This window comes from Caretta caretta, chromosome 1 (assembly GCF_965140235.1).
Source record: "Caretta caretta isolate rCarCar2 chromosome 1, rCarCar1.hap1, whole genome shotgun sequence".
NCBI lineage: Eukaryota > Metazoa > Chordata > Testudines > Cheloniidae > Caretta > Caretta caretta.
The window spans coordinates 205,762,475-205,779,791 of record NC_134206.1 but is presented as its reverse complement, the minus strand read 5'-3'; the positions used below and the strand labels follow the sequence as shown (position 1 = coordinate 205,779,791).

The 17,317-nt window shown below is 47.2% G+C and overlaps 1 protein-coding gene across 1 annotated transcript in view; it reads right to left on the bottom strand.

The window, feature by feature from the left end:
* The window catches only part of VANGL1 (VANGL planar cell polarity protein 1), a 54,007-nt gene extending 37,148 nt beyond the window's left edge, over nt 1–16,859 (bottom strand). Inside the window, exons 1-4 of the mRNA XM_048818417.2 lie at nt 16,760–16,859; nt 8,146–8,434; nt 6,803–6,929; nt 2,247–2,854 (exon numbers count right to left, since the gene is read on the bottom strand). Coding sequence (XP_048674374.1) covers nt 2,247–2,854; nt 6,803–6,929; nt 8,146–8,216 — 806 coding nt within the window. The 5' untranslated portion in view covers nt 8,217–8,434; nt 16,760–16,859. The remainder of the gene's footprint in view (nt 1–2,246; nt 2,855–6,802; nt 6,930–8,145; nt 8,435–16,759) is intronic.
* Between the last annotated feature and the right edge of the window lie 458 nt (nt 16,860–17,317).

Genomic DNA, 17,317 nt, shown 5'->3' with positions numbered 1-17,317 from the left:
AAACATTAGGAGGAGATCTGTTGAAAGCTCTCCCCAACCCCAGCCCACCCCCAAAAAGCATGCTAGACACTCAAGGGAAGGGGGTAGAGGTGGAGAAGCGGGGCTCAAAACTGTGGAGATGGAAAAAGACAGACAAAGTGAAGACAGGAGTAAACTGCTTGGTCTTAGGATGAGAAGTTAGTCCATTTATTTCAGTTACCATGCCAGTTAAATGTCACTGAAAGAATAGTTAGGTGCAGCTAGGTGTTTTCCAAAAAAAGCCAGATATATCAGGCTCTAATAGAAGACCTGTTACCACTTTAGGCCTCATCCTGCTGAGATTTATGCAGGTGCTTAACCTTAAGCACAAAGTCAATGGACTATTCACATCTACGAGCTTAGTTTCAAACATGTTTGCAACAGAAGCCCTACTGTCTATGAATACAAACCTAGGATTTCCCACCATTGTCTACTCAAAAGCAAGAATTCCATTTTTTTTTCCTTTAGGAAAAAACAGATACAAAAGTAATTTTTAAAAATGCAGAACTCTTTTTCTTGTAACAATGGCATCTTCACATCCCAGTGTGTGAAGCATTAGTATATAGATGAATTCTTCCTTTGGTGGCTACCCTTCAATCTCTTTGGGCTGAAGGGTCTTGGTCCTTTGTCTGATAAACACACTAGAACCTATCACTGAAGAATCTTAACATTATGTGATCTAAACTCTCATACAGGCAATAGACTAATTATGCTGATAACAACAGTGTAGTCCTACAGATCTTAGTGATTCACAAACAACAAGTTAAGCCCCGCTAATGCACCACCCTCTATGAAGATAGGTATCTTCTCCCATTTTACAGGGGCAAAGAGTTGAACTAACTTATTCAGAGTCACATGAGTCACCAGCACAGCCAGGAACGAGGACCAAGAATGCCAACTCCTTGGCTCTTGCTCTAACCACTAAGCCCTACTTCAAAGCAATTCCATTGCTTTGCTAACAGGCTGCAGGAGACTGTTCATATATTCATTTAAACCAGCAGACACTAATCTCTCCATCTGCAGTAGATCTGTGTGTGCCACAGGGATCTGGACAGGATACATTTGACAGATGTTTAATCCAGACACTAGTTGATAGCATCTTCCCTTTAAAGTCATTCCCTTCCCCAGCCTGAGGAGCCATCAGTTTCATGGGGTGAGGGAACCAGAAATAAGTCTTCTCCCCCACAAAAAAGTTCTAGCCAGTGTGACCTGGCCTTTCCCACACCTGAGAGAGGCAGGTACCTCAGCACAAAGGGTGGGGCTGTCAGGCGTGAGTCATACAACTAAGGGTATCCAATGACATCTAGGAGGTGCCGGAGTGCTAAGAAGATCTAATAACTTTTAGGCACCATGGCCCCACCTGGACACCTATAAAGTAGAGCATACCACCCACCACCACCTGAAGCAGCAAATAATCCAGAAACCAAACTAAGCAGATTAGTAACAATATAGAGCAACTGAAAAGGCAGCCAAAGCTTACACACGGGGCTGACAGCAGCGGAAACAAATACTACAGAGTGCGTGTCTTCAATTACCCTAAGAGGGGAGGGAGAAGCTGGGGCAGCTCTTTCACAAGGAGCTAGTGCCACATCGTGGGAGCTGCCACAGCTTGCTCATCTGTGCACCTAGGGCATGCAAACAGAACCCCCTCACATCAAGTAGCGTCAGGCTCCAGACGCACAACAGGACGAGCCTTGAACATAGCCCCCGCCGTCTTGATCACAGACTTGACAAGCCAAATCATCGGTTTGAAAAAAATTCTAATCTCACCAACCGCTGATCACTTACAGACAGGACCCCTTTCCTCCTGGCTACCCAATGCAGGAGCATTTAGGGATTCTTCAGGCAGTCCCAATGCTGGCTCTTCATAGGAAGAGAAGAGAGGAAGGCAAGGACTAGAGGTTAAAATACAGGCCTGGGACTGAGGAGATCTGCATTCAGTCCCCAGCTCTACTGGCCCTTACCGTGGGCAAATCACAGCCTTTGTACCTGTTCCACTAGCTGTGAAACCGGAACATTCCTTTCCTTTCCTACCCTACTGGGGAGCTGACAGGTTTAATCTTTTCTTCATGAAGGACTGAGAGAGCCTCGGGTGGGGAAGGTTAGAGAAACCCACTGGATATCACAATAAAAAAACCATGCTCAACGGATTGCATTCTCTGCTGTTGCACTTGGATCTTGACACAGATTTCCAGACATTCCCCTGCCCCCAAGAACTTTCAACCTACCTCAGGTGCCCCAAGCTATAATATCGCGACTCTCCGTCTGTCGACCGCACCACCTTGACCGTGAACATGGGCTGCAGTTGCCTCAGCTCCAGCAGCACAATGGCTAGATAGTGAATGAAGAGGAGAGCATCTACAAGAGACACTGCATACTGCACTATCCCCTGGTAATTGGTGTCCTTGGAGTCCAAGATGCGGACGCCATAGAAGAGCCAGTAGGAAAAAACAAACAGGAATATAAGGACCAACAAGAGGGCCCGGAACATGAACACTCTTGGTATATCCGCCTTCGGCTGACGGAAGAACAGAGCCCAGGTCCCAATCAGAAGAATCAGGAGTTTAAAAGCCACAGAGATGAACAGTCCCTCGCAGACAGTGCCACATGGCTCCAGTTCATCCCGCCACAGGATCTGGGGTAAGAGAATGAAGGCAACGGGGGTAAGGAAGACGAGGAGTCCAAGGACAGCAGCCACTGTTAAACCAAGGTAGCGTTTGCAATCCAAGCCAACACTGTCCTCCAGATCCTTACTGATCCTGGCAATGTCCTCCTGGGAGATGCTGTGCTCCGAGGTGCCTGTGATAGCTGTTGTGGTCTCACCCCAGTTGTCATCCTGAAAGGGAAAGAGAATAAGGAAACATCAGTTTATATCAATTCCTGACATTCTGCGTTTAGAACCCAAAGGGCCACATGGTCACCAAAGAGGATTGGAAACTGCCACAACACAGCTGAACAGCAGGTTTAGAATCCCCCAAAAATGTATTCAACAATAACGTGGGAGTGTGGGAAGCAGGGGTAAATGGTCTAACCGAGTTTGGAATTTTTTCTTGCATCTACAGCCCCAGGAGAGATGACTCAACATAAGAACGGCTGTACTGGGTCAGACCAATGGTCCATCTAGCCCAGGATCCTGTCTTCCGACAGTGGCCAATGCCAGGTGCCCCAGAGGGAATGAACAGAACACGGCAATCATCAAATGATCCATCCCCTGTTGCCCACTCCCAGTTTCTGGCTAACAGAGACTGTGGACACTCAGAACATGGTTTTCCATCCCTTCCCATCCTGGCTAATAGCCACTGATGGACCTAACTTCCATGAATTTATCTAGTTCTTTTTTGAACCCTGTTATAGTCTTGGCCTTCATAACAACTTTACATGCTGATTACCGTGCATGGGTCTTTCCTTTCAGTTCCCTGAAAGACAATCAAATACCCTGCCCAATCTGTAGGGACAACAAAGATTATATGTTACGGTGTGAGTGTGAGTAGAAGGAAGGAAGGGGATTCATGAAGGGAGAAAGACTGGGAGCATTTGCTCCTGCTACTTAGAGATCTGGAGAACAAGCCCTGATAAAGACAGCCAGAAGTTAAAAATAGAGGAGCCCACCTCCTGCAGATACAGAACATTCTGTAAATGCAAGAACTAGTGCTCTTCCAGTCCGCAAGTATTTATAAGTGCAGTGCAGAATCCACCTGCAAGAGAAATTCTGTTTCAATGGTCAGCAATGAGTTGAGTACAATTATGGTTATAGTGAAACCTCATCCATGGTTTGCACTTTCACTGTGTATTTTCTCAGTCTCCCTCACTAGTGGAGGAAACATTACACACATCCTCTGCTGAACTGTTTTAGCCAATGTCTGTTAAGCTAACAACCAACTCTCCAGTAATTTGAGGTGCTGGGCCATGTGACTCTGTGGGATTCTACAACACTTGTGAGCTCCTATATTAAAGTACTGGATGTGTCCAAAAGCTGTTCAACCTGAAGCCAGCATATTTGAAAAGTAGGGACAATTGCCAAAGAGTCAAATTTCAGTCTACAATAAAGTTGTCTGAAAGTCAGCAATAAAAGGATTCCAACTTCAGAGAACTTCTGCCACAGAGATCCTTCCTACTCCATGAACACACCTACACAAGGTCAGATTAACTCTTTATCTTTGTATATATGGATCTGACGTGGAGCTGCTGTTCAGGGACTGACTCAGACTTCTGAAGACTTGACAATTTACACCAGTGCATTCCAAACTGCATTAAAGCTTCTAGACAGTAGGTAGATTCCTTCATTCCACCCAGCGGCACCTTAAGCCTTTGTAGTCACCCAGTCAGTCATTAGCACCCCAACATGGTTTTTGGAAGAGAAAAAGATATCCCAGTGCAAGTGTGTCTGTGACTGATAGGAGAAAACCCTCTGGGCTTCTGCATGGAAATATGCTGACAAAAGTGTTTTAACAAACAGGCTTAAGTTAATTGACAGAGGTAGTGATGTTGCGTTGTTCTTGTTCTGTGGTTTCAGGGCCTCCATCTAATCTCCATCTCCATCAGCCCAGTATCTAATAAAATCATCACAATCACTTCTCAAAAGAGTTATAAAAAAGATTAAGTCTAAAGGAATCCTTGTAACAGGAGCAGACTGAGGCAGCATAATTGTTTAGAATAGATCCAAGAATTTTCACTTCTGGTGCAATTTGAGACATTAAAATCTTGGGCCTAAAGCACTAAGGTTTTAAAAGGAGAGTGAGAGACCAACCACAGCCAGCATCTTGAAACAGCCTCAGCAACATTAACACTTTTTGTAAAAACAGGCCCTGGAAAGGCCTAACGAGTTCTCAAATGGAGTGCAGTACTAGAGTACTCTGCCTTCTGCTAGCACCTTCCATATGATGATCTAGGCATTGTCGATTCTTAACCCCTCCCCACTCAGTGAGGTGGACCAATATAATTACCCCCATTTTACAGATGGAAAAACAGTGACAGAGGGGGAACTGACTTGCCAAGATCACAGCAAGCCAGGGCTAAAGCCTAAAACAGAACAACACACAAGTCCTGGTTCCTAGCCTCGCTGCTCTAACAGTTCTTCCCATTTTAAATGGCATTATCAAGAGTTCATGCAGTCAAGTGGAGCTACCGGGCTAAAAATTTGTGCTGAAAAGCTGCCGGAGCATAATGTCTTTGAGTTGCTAAGAGACAATCCTCCTTGTATTGTTTCTGTATTTTTCTTCGCTTTTTAGTTTACATTACTAGAGAGATTTGCATGAAGATAAAGACTTGTTTCTTAAGAACTCATCAGCATATTTTGCCCCACCTGACACAAACTCACCCATTCACAACTGCTTAACTGGCAGTTTGTGAAAGCTATTGTCCGAAAAAACAAAGAAGGTTTATTTATGTACCTCCATTTGGCACTCTCTGCAGTGGCATCTGGGTGCTCTAACAACTATTAACGCGTACATTGCTGGCGGGGAAGAGGCAGCAGACTGAGGTCTGGTCTACATAACTACTGCGCTCATGGGATGTGAAAAATCCACAGCCCTGAGTGAAGTAGTTATACGAACCTAACCCCCACCCGCCCGCTTCCCCCCCTCCCTCTCCCCACCCGTAGACAGTGCTACATCAGCGGGAGAGCTTGGTGTAGGAGCATCTTCATAAAAGCGCTACAGCGGTGCAGCTGCGCCGATGCAGCGTTTTAAGTGTAGACAGGCCCTGATTCCCTGAGAGAGTTCCTGGTTTTGTGTAAGACATCAGTACTAACCTAAAAAGTGCATGCAGATGAAGAGCGAAACATAGGATGCACTGAAACACTATTTAGACACTATTCCAAGTTTGTCTTGAAGCGTCACAGCTCTTTAAGGCCACTATTCACGCAGTATGACTGCTTCAAACTGTGGAGCTCCCAGTATAGAAGGGCCTCTGTTCTGATCCAGATGTAATATAGAAACAGTATCTTTCCATTCTTTGCCTGACCTAGTGTCCATATACCTACTGCATGGACTCAATTTTTTGCCGTCACTCCTTTTTCTTATATTTGTTGTACATTGTCTCTTGCTTTCCTCCCTCCACTCAGCATCTTGGTCGCCTGTTCTGTTACTCTTGGAAAGAGTTCTTTTTAAAAAGGTCTAAATATTTTTTAAAATGGCATGTTGCTCAGCCGAAAAGCGAAGTGGGCTGGGTTGGGTAACTATCCTTGATCAGTGGTAAAAACAGCTGGCTTGGTACGTTTGGCAGGACACAAAGCACCTGTGGTTCAGTAGTAGGCGCTCTTCGAAATCAATAGTGAGCGAAAGCCCTCAGTGTGGCCAGACAGGGCACTGTACTACTGAAAGTGATGCTTTCAGAAGAGACAAAACAAAAGTCCTGACAGCTTGTAAGCTCAAAGGTCCCATACCTTTTAATACAAGCGTGGAGGTATAACTGGATCATTGCATTCTGCCTCTCTAAAAGCCTGTGACCATTTCAATTCTTCATATTTATCTTTAAATCATGTGTTGTGCTCTGTTAAATTGTTACCACATCCCACCACAGAAGTGGCTGCATCTTGGTGGTAGGTGAAGTGATGCAGTCCCTATAAGTAGAGAGTTTTGCAAAGCAGTTTAAGGCCTGAAAAAAAAACCCAACAGCATTAACTATGATCCAAAGGGACCCGCGAGCCATACCTGCCTGCTACCAAGAGTGCAACGAACACATTTCCATCAGCACGCAGGCAGGCAAAGACAGTCACCAAAGCAGAATGCTGTCCCACAGCCCACGCTTCACCCATCCACGTCTCCATCTGCTTCCCGTTCCTTACCTGACCCTCTTCTGTCCGAGAGGCATCATTCCCCAGCAGCGGTTCTGCGGGAGGCGTCTGGATGGTGACTGATTTCTCTGACCTACTGCCATCTTTACTCCGCGGCGATTTGTGCCTGTCCCGACTCCTTTCCCATAAATAAAGGCAAGGGGAGAAGAAGATTACAGGACCCATTCACCAGAAGGCATCACAGACTCAGCCCTCCCAGTGAGATCTACCCACTTTCATTAACCTCCTGTAAATCAAGAGGTGCCCTCGCCTCTTGCCAGTCACCTTTGCGATGCAACCTTCCAGAACATAAACTCCACCTGCTATGCCTCCAAGAAGGTTGGGAGCCAACGTAGATCCCACGTCTGCAGATGGTTTCTGGCAATAGGATTGTAGAGGACTCGCTCCACCGAGGAGCCTGCACCTGCCCGTACAACATGACCCTCTTTCCAAACTTTAAAGGTGCCATCTTGCATGCCAGTCCCCCCAGGGCACGGCACATTAGTTCGGTGCTCACAGAGAGCTCAGCACTGTATAGGACAGTCCCCAGCCTAGAGGACTTAAATTAGAAGCTTTGTACCTATTTCTTCCCTTCTCAATCCCTGGTCACAAACTCCTCCTAGCCCAGCAACATCAGAAAAGGCCTGGAGAAGGGGAAAGTCTCCCACACGTATCCTCAGTGTAAACTCAGGGAGTACTCCCTCTCCCCAAAGGATTTCAGTGGGAGATTGGGGGGTAGCAGGGGTAAGAGGGGGGTCAGTAATCAAGCTGTCTCAAGGGGGCTGAGGTAGTACTAAAGGGAGCACTGACAGCAATATTTAGACTAAGATCTTCAGGACAGGGAATGTCTGGGTCCATACAGCACCTAGCACAATGGGGACCTGATCTCAGATGGAACCTGCTAGTGGCTGCCATAATACATATATAAGCCGCAAACAAACTTTGATTTTTAGCTGTTTTTTTAAACACCTGAATTACCCACAAAAGGTATTAACTGAGGGGGAAGGCAGCTGAGGGGAAGAGAGACTTTGCCCCTAGCTGAGAAAGACAAACAGGAGTGGAAAAAAGGAGAAGGAATAGCAAGAACTTTTTAAAAAGCTGGTCAGTCCTCCATCTGGGGACTCTATCCAGCTCTCTCAGTTAATGACTGAACTAACCAAGTTCTTTCCATCTCCACTTTCCGTGGCCCTATTCCTAGTGTCCCGAGAGAGAGAGAAAGTTGTCCCACACTTTGCCTCCTCTAGATCCACAGTGTTTTGGTCTGCGAAGGGCTTCAGCATGACCTACGGAAGAGGTCATGACACTGTGACACTGCCCAGCCTAAAGGACTAATTTGTTAATAACGATTTCCATACCCTTGTCTGTGGGCTTTTTTGGAGTGACCTGAGTAGTGGGAATATCCCGAGTATGTCGATTCGGTATCCATGGCAGCAGACGCCTGCCCCCGCACTGGAAGGGGCACTGATCGGCTTCCTTAGACGGTGAGCAGCTGTTGCTCCTGAGGTGGGGTCCTCAGAGAAAGTACCTTCCTGGGTACTCTCAGCGTCCCAATCATGAGTAGCTCCAAAACATCAGGCAGCCAATGACTTTCCACCTAAAGAAACTAAGGAGGGAAGAGCAGGTGCCTTAATCTTCAGTACCAACCTAGGAAAAAAGAAACAGATGGGCGTACAATACCGATACTCTACTAAGCAAAGCAGCCACATTCTGACCGTGCTAGGCCTCCTCCCTCCTTCCCCTGTAGCAACTATCAATATTTGTCACACCTGTTCTAAGCGTGTAAACTCCTGTGGACAGATATCACATCTTTTTTGTTCTGTCCATATATTTGTGGAGTAATAAATTATAAAATAAGCAGTTCCTGCTACGCACAACGCAGCCTCATTTATCTCAAAGTCTCCAGGGGACAGCAGAATCTTTGGGTAAACAGAAGGGTCTGGTGAGGGAAAGGCAATGCAGCCCATGCCTGCAGCACAGTGGAGGTCTGTAACTCACTCCTGGAAAATGCACAAAGATACAGTGGGTTCGAGTCTCCACCACCACCTCGCCTGTGCAAAGGAGATATAAAAATGCTACCAAGTCGGAGTGATAACATTTTACACTCACATTGCGCAGGTGCGTATCAGCGGGCAAGGCAAAAGAGAATCAGACCCACCGTGCCTGAACCTGAACTGTTTGCTAAAGTACAAGGTGTGTCCATTTTATTAGCATTACTAACTATAAAATACCATCGATTACAAGGCCCCCTATCACTTACCATCTACATGCTACTTGGGCTATGAACTACAGCTTTTTAAAAGTCACAGGAGTCAGGGTAGAGACTATTAGATCACATTTACTTTACACACACCCTGGATCTGTGCAAGATTTCTTTCCTGGAGTACATTTGGAACGGCATTCTGGCTTATGACATCTTTGTAACAAGCAGAAAAGGGAACATGCTTTGGAAAGAACAAGATATTGGAACAACAATCAAACATGTCCGATAGAGTCGGAGCTCTGTGCGAGGGACTGGTGGACACTAATCCCTTTCATTCTGGGGAACCCAAATTCCCACTTTGGATTAGGTTACAAATTAAACTGATTAGCGGAGAGAGGAGCAATTTGCCAGTTTTTGCGATGCACGCAATCAGGACTGTCACCACACAGATCCCCAGCCTCTAGAATAGTAGGTGGCAGGACTGCAGCTCAAGACTGCGGGCCCTTGGCAGAGCTTGGTGTTTGGCACGAGGAAGGAGGGAGCAATCTTATGCATTTCCTGCCCAGGCTATTCCTGCCTCTCATCAGCGTCGTGGCCTTTACTTTCATCGGTGTTACATTTATTTACAAGTTCTAAGATGAGAGAGTTTGCTTTCATTAAATCCTTCTATTATTTTCTGTTCACAGCAATCTTCAAACCTCTTGCAGGAAATATTCAACCTCTTAAAAAGCCAACTCTTGCTCCTTTTGAAGCTCATCTGGGCTAATCTTTTCAACACCTCATGTGCTAATTAGTGATGTAAGTATACAGCACACACCACATTACACAGTATAAAGTGTGCAGAACAAAGAACAAAATGCTGGCCCCATGGAGTTCACAGTCTGATGGAACAAATGGGGACAATATTACAAAATGTTACATGGATGGTGGGAGCTGCAAGGCCTTTGTCAAATAGTTGGGCGCTTGCAGGAGTTATTTGAATGGAGAGGGCGTTGGCTGTGTGCATGTTAATTAGGAGGGTGTTGCAGCTATAAGGCAGGAAAGTCTCCAAATGAAAGGAGGCACAAAGCTGGGTGGGATGCAGGAGGGTAGAGACCCAGGCAAGAGCAGAACCATGCAGAGATCTGAAAGTGAGTAGGAGAGGCTTGAAGTGTAGGCAGGAGAAGATCGGAAGCTAGTGCAGATGTGTGCGCAAGGACGGTGGTGAGAAGAAAACATCCTTCGCAGAACATGATCAATAGAAACCACCTACAGCCATAATCTGCAATTCCCGTAAATCAGCAAGACTTGCATGCAAAAGAGGAGGAACATCCTGAATTAGACAGAAGTTGCAATTAAGAGGCATGGCCTCAAAGTCATTATTTCCAATCACAAATTGTTTGTGATCTTATTCAAATCTATTCTTTGAGGACAGCTATCCTCTCCACTAACATGTGCCCCTACGATGGGATAACCACCCCAGTATAGAAGTTACACTAGCTTCTACTATAGAGACTAACACTCTTACCTCTCAGAGGTTCTCCAGGCACTTTGTAAACATACATTACTTAAATCTCACAGCCTCCCTGGAAAGTCGGTATTATCCCCATTTTACAGATGGAGAAACTTAGGCATAGAGGGCAAGTGGCTTGCCCAAAGATCACACAGCAATTCAGTGGCAGAGCCAAGAATAGGAGTATAATTCCCCAACCGCTCCTCTAACTACAACCCTAAGGCAGTAACCAGTGCTTTGATGTAGCAATTCCTTGTGTGTTAGCAGTGGAGCTTCCGTTGAGGGGATGGTGGCAGAGAGATATCCCATGGTGTACTGCTTTACAGGCACGAGGATCTCTGTTGAGAGTCAACATAGCATTTCAGCAGACCAACACTACAGCGAAAGTACCCAGGCTTTCCCCGCATGAATCAAGAGCAGGCAGTTCCCATTCTGAGGTGGGGAGAGGTGACACAAGGGATCAAGTGGAGAACACGCACCCTATATCAGGAAGTATTTTCATTAAGCTAACACAGAAACACCAGGGCAGGCAGGCAGGATCCCACTAAGTTGTGTGTGTGTGTGTGTGTGTGTGTATAAACAAAAGCAACGGTTGTGATGCAACGCCACAAAAAGTCAACGAGAGGGTCCCAAAAAGTAAAACCTCTTGGATCAGTCACCACCAACAGCAATACCCTTAACGCGAGAGTTCTGCAACACCTCACAGCCTTGGCCACGCGACACTGACGGTTAAACAGAGCGCTCTGCCAAGGCTGCAGCAGGGCTGCTACGAATGGGCACTATATCCGTTTGAATTCAGTTGGGAGAGAGAGAGACCACTGGCTTTGCCTATTAGCCAGCTAAGGGCACCCAAACTTTGGGCAACCCAGGGCTGCACTGGCAACTTTCCAGAAGCCTGAAGACCATACCCAATTTGAGCAACATAGAGCAACACCACAGGCAACCTCCTTTGGAAGACTGCAGAGATCACAATCCTACAATGCTCCGTTGACATGGAGCATGCACACCCAAGTCAGGCAGGGACGGGTGTGCGGTATGTAGCTCACAGTAGGAAATGGCTAAGCCCAGCTGGGATAAACTCTTAAGAACTGCCAATGGGGGTGAGAGAAAGGAAAAAAGAAGAGTCCCAAGGGAGGGCTAATTAGGTTGGGAAGCCATAAGACGACAAAAAGAAAAGGAGGACTTGTGGCACCTTAGAGACTAACAAATTTATCTGAGCATGAGCTTTCGTGAGCTACAGCCCACTTCATCGGATGCATGCAGTGGCTCATGAAGTTGACAGATTTCCACTCCATACGGCTAAATTCAGTGCCTTGCATAATGACAGGTTTCAGAGTAGCAGCCGTGTTAGTCTGTATCCGCAAAAAGAAAAGGAGGACTTGTGGCACCTTAGAGACTAACCAATTTATTAGAGCATCAGCTTTCGTGAGCTACAGTAGTCCTTGACTGGCAGGCCCAGAAAGTAATGGGAAGGCTCCTACAATTAACATTCTGCACAGAGCGGACATGAGTGCAGCACCTAGCACAATGGGACCGAACCTGGTTGTGGCCTATAGATGCTATCACAATAAAAGTAACAATAAATCTCCTCATGGCCCTAGGGGATGGGCAACTGTACTGTACAGAAGCCTTATCTAGTCACAAGCTTGCACCAGTTTAAACCCCAATTTAAGTTCATCATCATGTGTGACTACTCAAGGATGCCCTGATTGTGTTCAGACACTTTGGACTGGCATTGAAGGAAGCCCTTTTGGGTACCAGAGTGTGGTGGGGAAGGGCTTGGGTAGGACTTTGACTGTGTGTATCCTTTTCGCAGGTGTTGCAAACTTCATCCAGCTGCTGAGCACATGGGGATACAGAGCCCTGCTATGCTCCCTAAAGGGAAGGTGGTTATGCTGGCAAGAAGAGCACTAGCCCCTCACATCAAGATGAATCACTGCATATTAGATAAGATAGTCTCCACAGGGTACAGTAGAGATCTCTGTAATTAAGGTTGCTAAGTAACTCATTGTAACTCCCTAGTTTCACATGCTCATAAACCGCTCACAAAAATTTCTTCTTTGGAATGGCCATTTTCCTTGCTTAGGGCCCAAGCCTGCTGTTAGTGAAGTCAGTCTGTCATTGATTTCAAGAGAGCAAGGTCCCAGATCCAGGCAATTACCAAAAAGGTTGAGTTGAGTTGATCGCATTCAGCCCTTTGATTTACAAATGTGAACAAAAATACCCAGCCTTCTATGCTACCCCACCAGTTTCCTCACCATTTCAAGGTTTGCTCATGCAGTGCTTGGGAAGATAACTCTAGATCAGCTCAGCTTTGAAGTTTCAAATTTAGTAAGGAATTAATCTTTATGCAGGTTTAGAATTTCTGCTGAATTAGATTTTGGCAGTTAGTTTGTGAAGTTGCGTGCATTTAAAAATGCCATTTGGAGCATAAGCAGCAGAAAGCATCCACAAGTACACACATGTTCAGCTAAGTGTGCAGTTGGTGGCATTTAAATATTGAGGCCAACTGTGTATTGGCCAATGGAGGCCCATAAGCTGGCAAACAAGGGAAATTTCTCCCAATTTAATTTAGTAAAGACTTGGAAATTAAATACAAAAACCTAAAAGCTGTGTTAAGGCAATGTTAGGATTGCACCGCCAAAGACCAAGAGGCAGGAAATTTACAAGTTAAAAGTTCCTCCGGCAGCATTAACTTGGCTGCACAGTATATCTGTGGTGTTTCCCTATTCCTCTTTTCCTTAAGTATAAAAGTCATGTAGTTTAATATATTAAATTGCACACTTAAGAACAAATAGAAAGAGCCACGTATGAGCAACTTCACCAAATTAATGTTGCAAGAACATTAACTTCAGCAGTTCCTGACTCAAGCCCCAATCCAGAAATCACACCCACAAGGGCAGAATGGTCTGTCCACGTGAATCCAGTTGTAGGACTCGGGACTTTCATTTTAAGTGCGCAACCTCCATTACGTACTTTTTTTGCACTTGAGTTTGTGGCACATTTCAGCTTTCACTCTGGCAGCAGCTTTTTTATTTCCGATATCTAAGTTAAGGCCTTCACATTATATGGCATGGATCTTCCTGCAGGAGGAGAGTCTGAATTTGTTTTAAATAGGTAATACAAACACATGGGTGAATCATTTGAACATGTATTACAGGTCCAAAAACACAGCAGTGCTGTTTGCTTTGTAACAAACGGAAGTGTTTGCCAAGTAAGAGATTTGAGTTACAGCCCACACCATGTGCAACCGCTAGTCTGCGTCCTGAAAAGCTCCTACCGGGCTTTCTTTAGGGCCCCGGCTAGCTACTCAGCAGCGCTTCATTGCAGCCTTCCCCAAATTTTTGGAAGCTGAGTCTGTACCTCTTAGTTTGCATACCCCCCATGCCCCTAATCTTTTGTGGGATCCTTGGGGAGGAGGGCACAACCCACACTTTAGGAAACACTGGTCTTCATTATATGATCTATGCTTTCATGAGCAGTGACATAGTGAACGACATTGACATTTAAAGCGTCCTGGCCTCCGAGTTAGCCTTTGTTGAAACGAACAGGGCAGGTCAACCTTGGAGCCATTGTTTCAGGCCCTCGGCAAACTCAGGCATACTAATCTGCATTGGTTATACGAAGGTCACATTTTCAAGGTTTTCTCTGAAACCGTAATAGCTAGACTTTTGGGGGTTCTTCTAAATGAAAGCTGAGACTGGAGAACAACTGAGAGGTCTGTTTGTACCCCCTCCGGGGGGGGGGGCATCCTTTAGGACCCTTTGTGCCACTAACACTTCAACTACAGGGGGTGGAATGGCCAGTGGATCTACAGTCCCAAACCCAAATCCCTACTGGGCAACCCAGCTGGGCTTCATAACATGCACCTCTTACAGGGGCTCCCCATCCTTTTGAAAGTAGAATTTCACTGGCTTTGTAATGTCCTCAGTAAGAATGGAGGAAGGGGCAGGATTTGTTCCAAAGAGAAGTGTGAACTCCTTCTATTCATCTCAATGGGACAGTAAACCTGAAGTGATGGTAAGCAATTTATTTGCAAAAAATATTACCCATAGCACCCAGTCAGCCCTTTCTTCTTCTGTTGGAGCACTAGATACCCAAGGTACCGGCAGCCACTAGCATTTTAACCACTCTTTCATGCAAACACTGCTCTGATCAGGGTCAGATGTTATGGTGCTTAGTTTGTTAGTGGCTATCTGGAGCCCTGAATGCACTAACCTTCACTCCAGTGGTGGAGGTGAAAGGACAATAGCAAACATGGGAATTTAGAAGCAGTATCCTAACTTAGACACAGTCTGTATATCTGCTTAGCTTTCATGCTCCTGGCTGATAGCCATCGGCGGTTAGCTACCTCTCTGTGTGGCTGAATGTGGGCTGGAAATCCTTCCAGAATTTTGACTTGCAAGGAGTTTTTTTTAATAGGAGGTTTTCTGTAACTCTATTCACCATTTATTTTAAAGATTAACAAGTTAAATTACTATAGGACCAATATTGGTCTCAGCTTTGCAGCCAGTTATATATTCAAACCCCAAAAGGAATAAAAAGCCAAGCCTCTTTAAAATCAAATTCTTAGAAAGTTAAATACTCAGCAACTATGAGGCAAGAATTACTAACCCAAACAGCAAAATACAATTCTTCTCCCACTAATCAAAACTATTTTCCTAACTGATATTCTAACGCTATGTACAATTGTTAGTTCTGCCTCCCTAGAGTAAGAAAGCTGATGACCTGTCACTTGCACCTTCAGGAACATGTAGCTAAAGAGCTCAGCCTTTGGTGCAAGAATGGTTATTTTGAACCATTAAGTAACATTCTAAACAAAGAAATTAAGTCTTTTTTTTTTTTAGCACCCATTCAAAGTTTGCAATTGTTATAACAAACTGGCAAAAGTAATAACTCAGTCTTCTGAGGGGACACAATCACCACCTATATTGCTAAAAACTAAAAGGAGTGTCCCCTGCAGCCCAAGTGCAGGCCTGTGCTTTCGGAGCAGAAGGATCTCAGGTTTCTCTCTATCACTGAAAGGCTGTAAGTTGCCATAGTCTAAACTTAACAGACAGCCAGGCAGACCCGTGTAGCCATAAATTGTCACATTAGTCCAAGTGATCAAACTAAGTTCTGTATAACTAGATCACATTATGCTTTACTAGCTTTTTTGTCTTATACACCTACCCACAGTTACCCAAACAGACTTGGAATTTAAACAACTTAAATGTCATCCAGGGAATTAAGATATATTTGCAGAGCATTGAACTCAGTTTTAATTCACTGGTTTATTAATCAATGACTAATTTGCTCCAAACACAGGGCTTTAAAAATTCACTTGCCATTGGTGAGTGGGACGCTTTCCCTGGCAACCCTGCGCAAGGCAGTGTTGCCTTCCCAGGTCTGCAGGCAAGCCCCAGTGTGCCTAAGCTGCTGCTCATAGCCCTGCCTGAAGTTAGCAAGATTCCAGTTGTGTGCACTGCTGTTATTCAGGACTCTGTGGGCAGCAATGCCAAATGACAAGACTTCTGGTCCGATTTATGCTGCTGCATGGGAAAGCTCTGAGCAGCAAAGGCAGAAGATCTAGAAAACAGAGGCTGGGGCAACCCTTGCAGCAGCCAGGAGGCTTGCGGTGGGGGGAAGGAGAAGTGACAAAAAGCTCCTTCTCCCTTCCACCAGAAGCGTGGAGTGCCCAAACGGATCAGGCACCTACTAGCCAGGATGTGCAAGTGAAGTACACGCTGGCGGGTAGCTGAGACCCACAGAAGCCCGCTTACTGCTTCCCCGACCCTGGTTTAACAGAGGCAGCGAGATGCCTGCCAGCCTGAGCCGAGGGGCCACCCAGCAGCTAAGAACCATCCTCCATGCCGGGCGGCCCGCGATGGGAGAGGGGCTGTGGGCCGCCAGCCCCCAGGCGCAGAGCACCCCCGGCGCGACCCCCCGCCCGGCTGGGGCCGAGGGCTGAACAGGCCCGGCAGGACGGTGGGGGGCTGCTGGAGGAGGAAGCCGGGGAAGCGGTGGCACGGCCGCAGCCCCCTGGGGCTACCTGCCCCGCGGGGGGAGGGCTGAGGGGCGCAAGCCGCAGCGGGACCCCCGCCCCCCCGGGGGAGGGGATGTGGGGCCAGCCCGGGGAGGCGAGAGCAGCCCCGGGGGTGCTGGGCGCGTGCAGGGCAGAGCCCCGCGGAAGCCCCGGCCCCGCGTTGGGCAGCGCTGCGGAGGGGGAGCCCGCGCCCCGCGGCGGGCCGGGGGAGCCCCAGGCAGGGGGAGCCGGGCCGCCCACGCCCGCACCCACCTCTCGCGGCCGCTCCATGCTGCTCCCGGTACCAGCCCCGCTGCTGCAGTTGCTAGCGCCGCCGCTTTCCGCTTCCTGTGCCCGGCGCCGCCCCGCCCCACCGCAGGGACCAGCCCCCCAGGACTAGCCGCCCTGCGGTCCGCCTGCCGGCCCCACAGCCCCCTCCGGGACCCACCGCCTGCTGGGACATCTCCCCCCCCATTCCGCACAGCCGCTCCAGGGCCCCCCGACCTGCTGGGACCGCCCCCTGCCTCCCAACCTCCTCCAGCCACCCCGCCATGGGACCACCCCTTGCTGCTCCCCCAGCCCCACTGGGACCTGCCCCAGGGCTGCTGGAACAATTTGTATAGTGGGAGTGGTGAGAGCCATTGACTCCAGCTGTAAGCCCTGTATTTCATGGAAACCATTTGAAGCCAGGAGGTGCGGCAGCACCCCCAATTCCAGCACCTTTGACCTGCCCTACTGCAAGCTTCCCTCAGGGCCCCCAGCATCCCCAGCTATACCCCATCCCCTCCCCAGGACCACACTCTTACAGACACCCATGCATAAGAGCAGCCC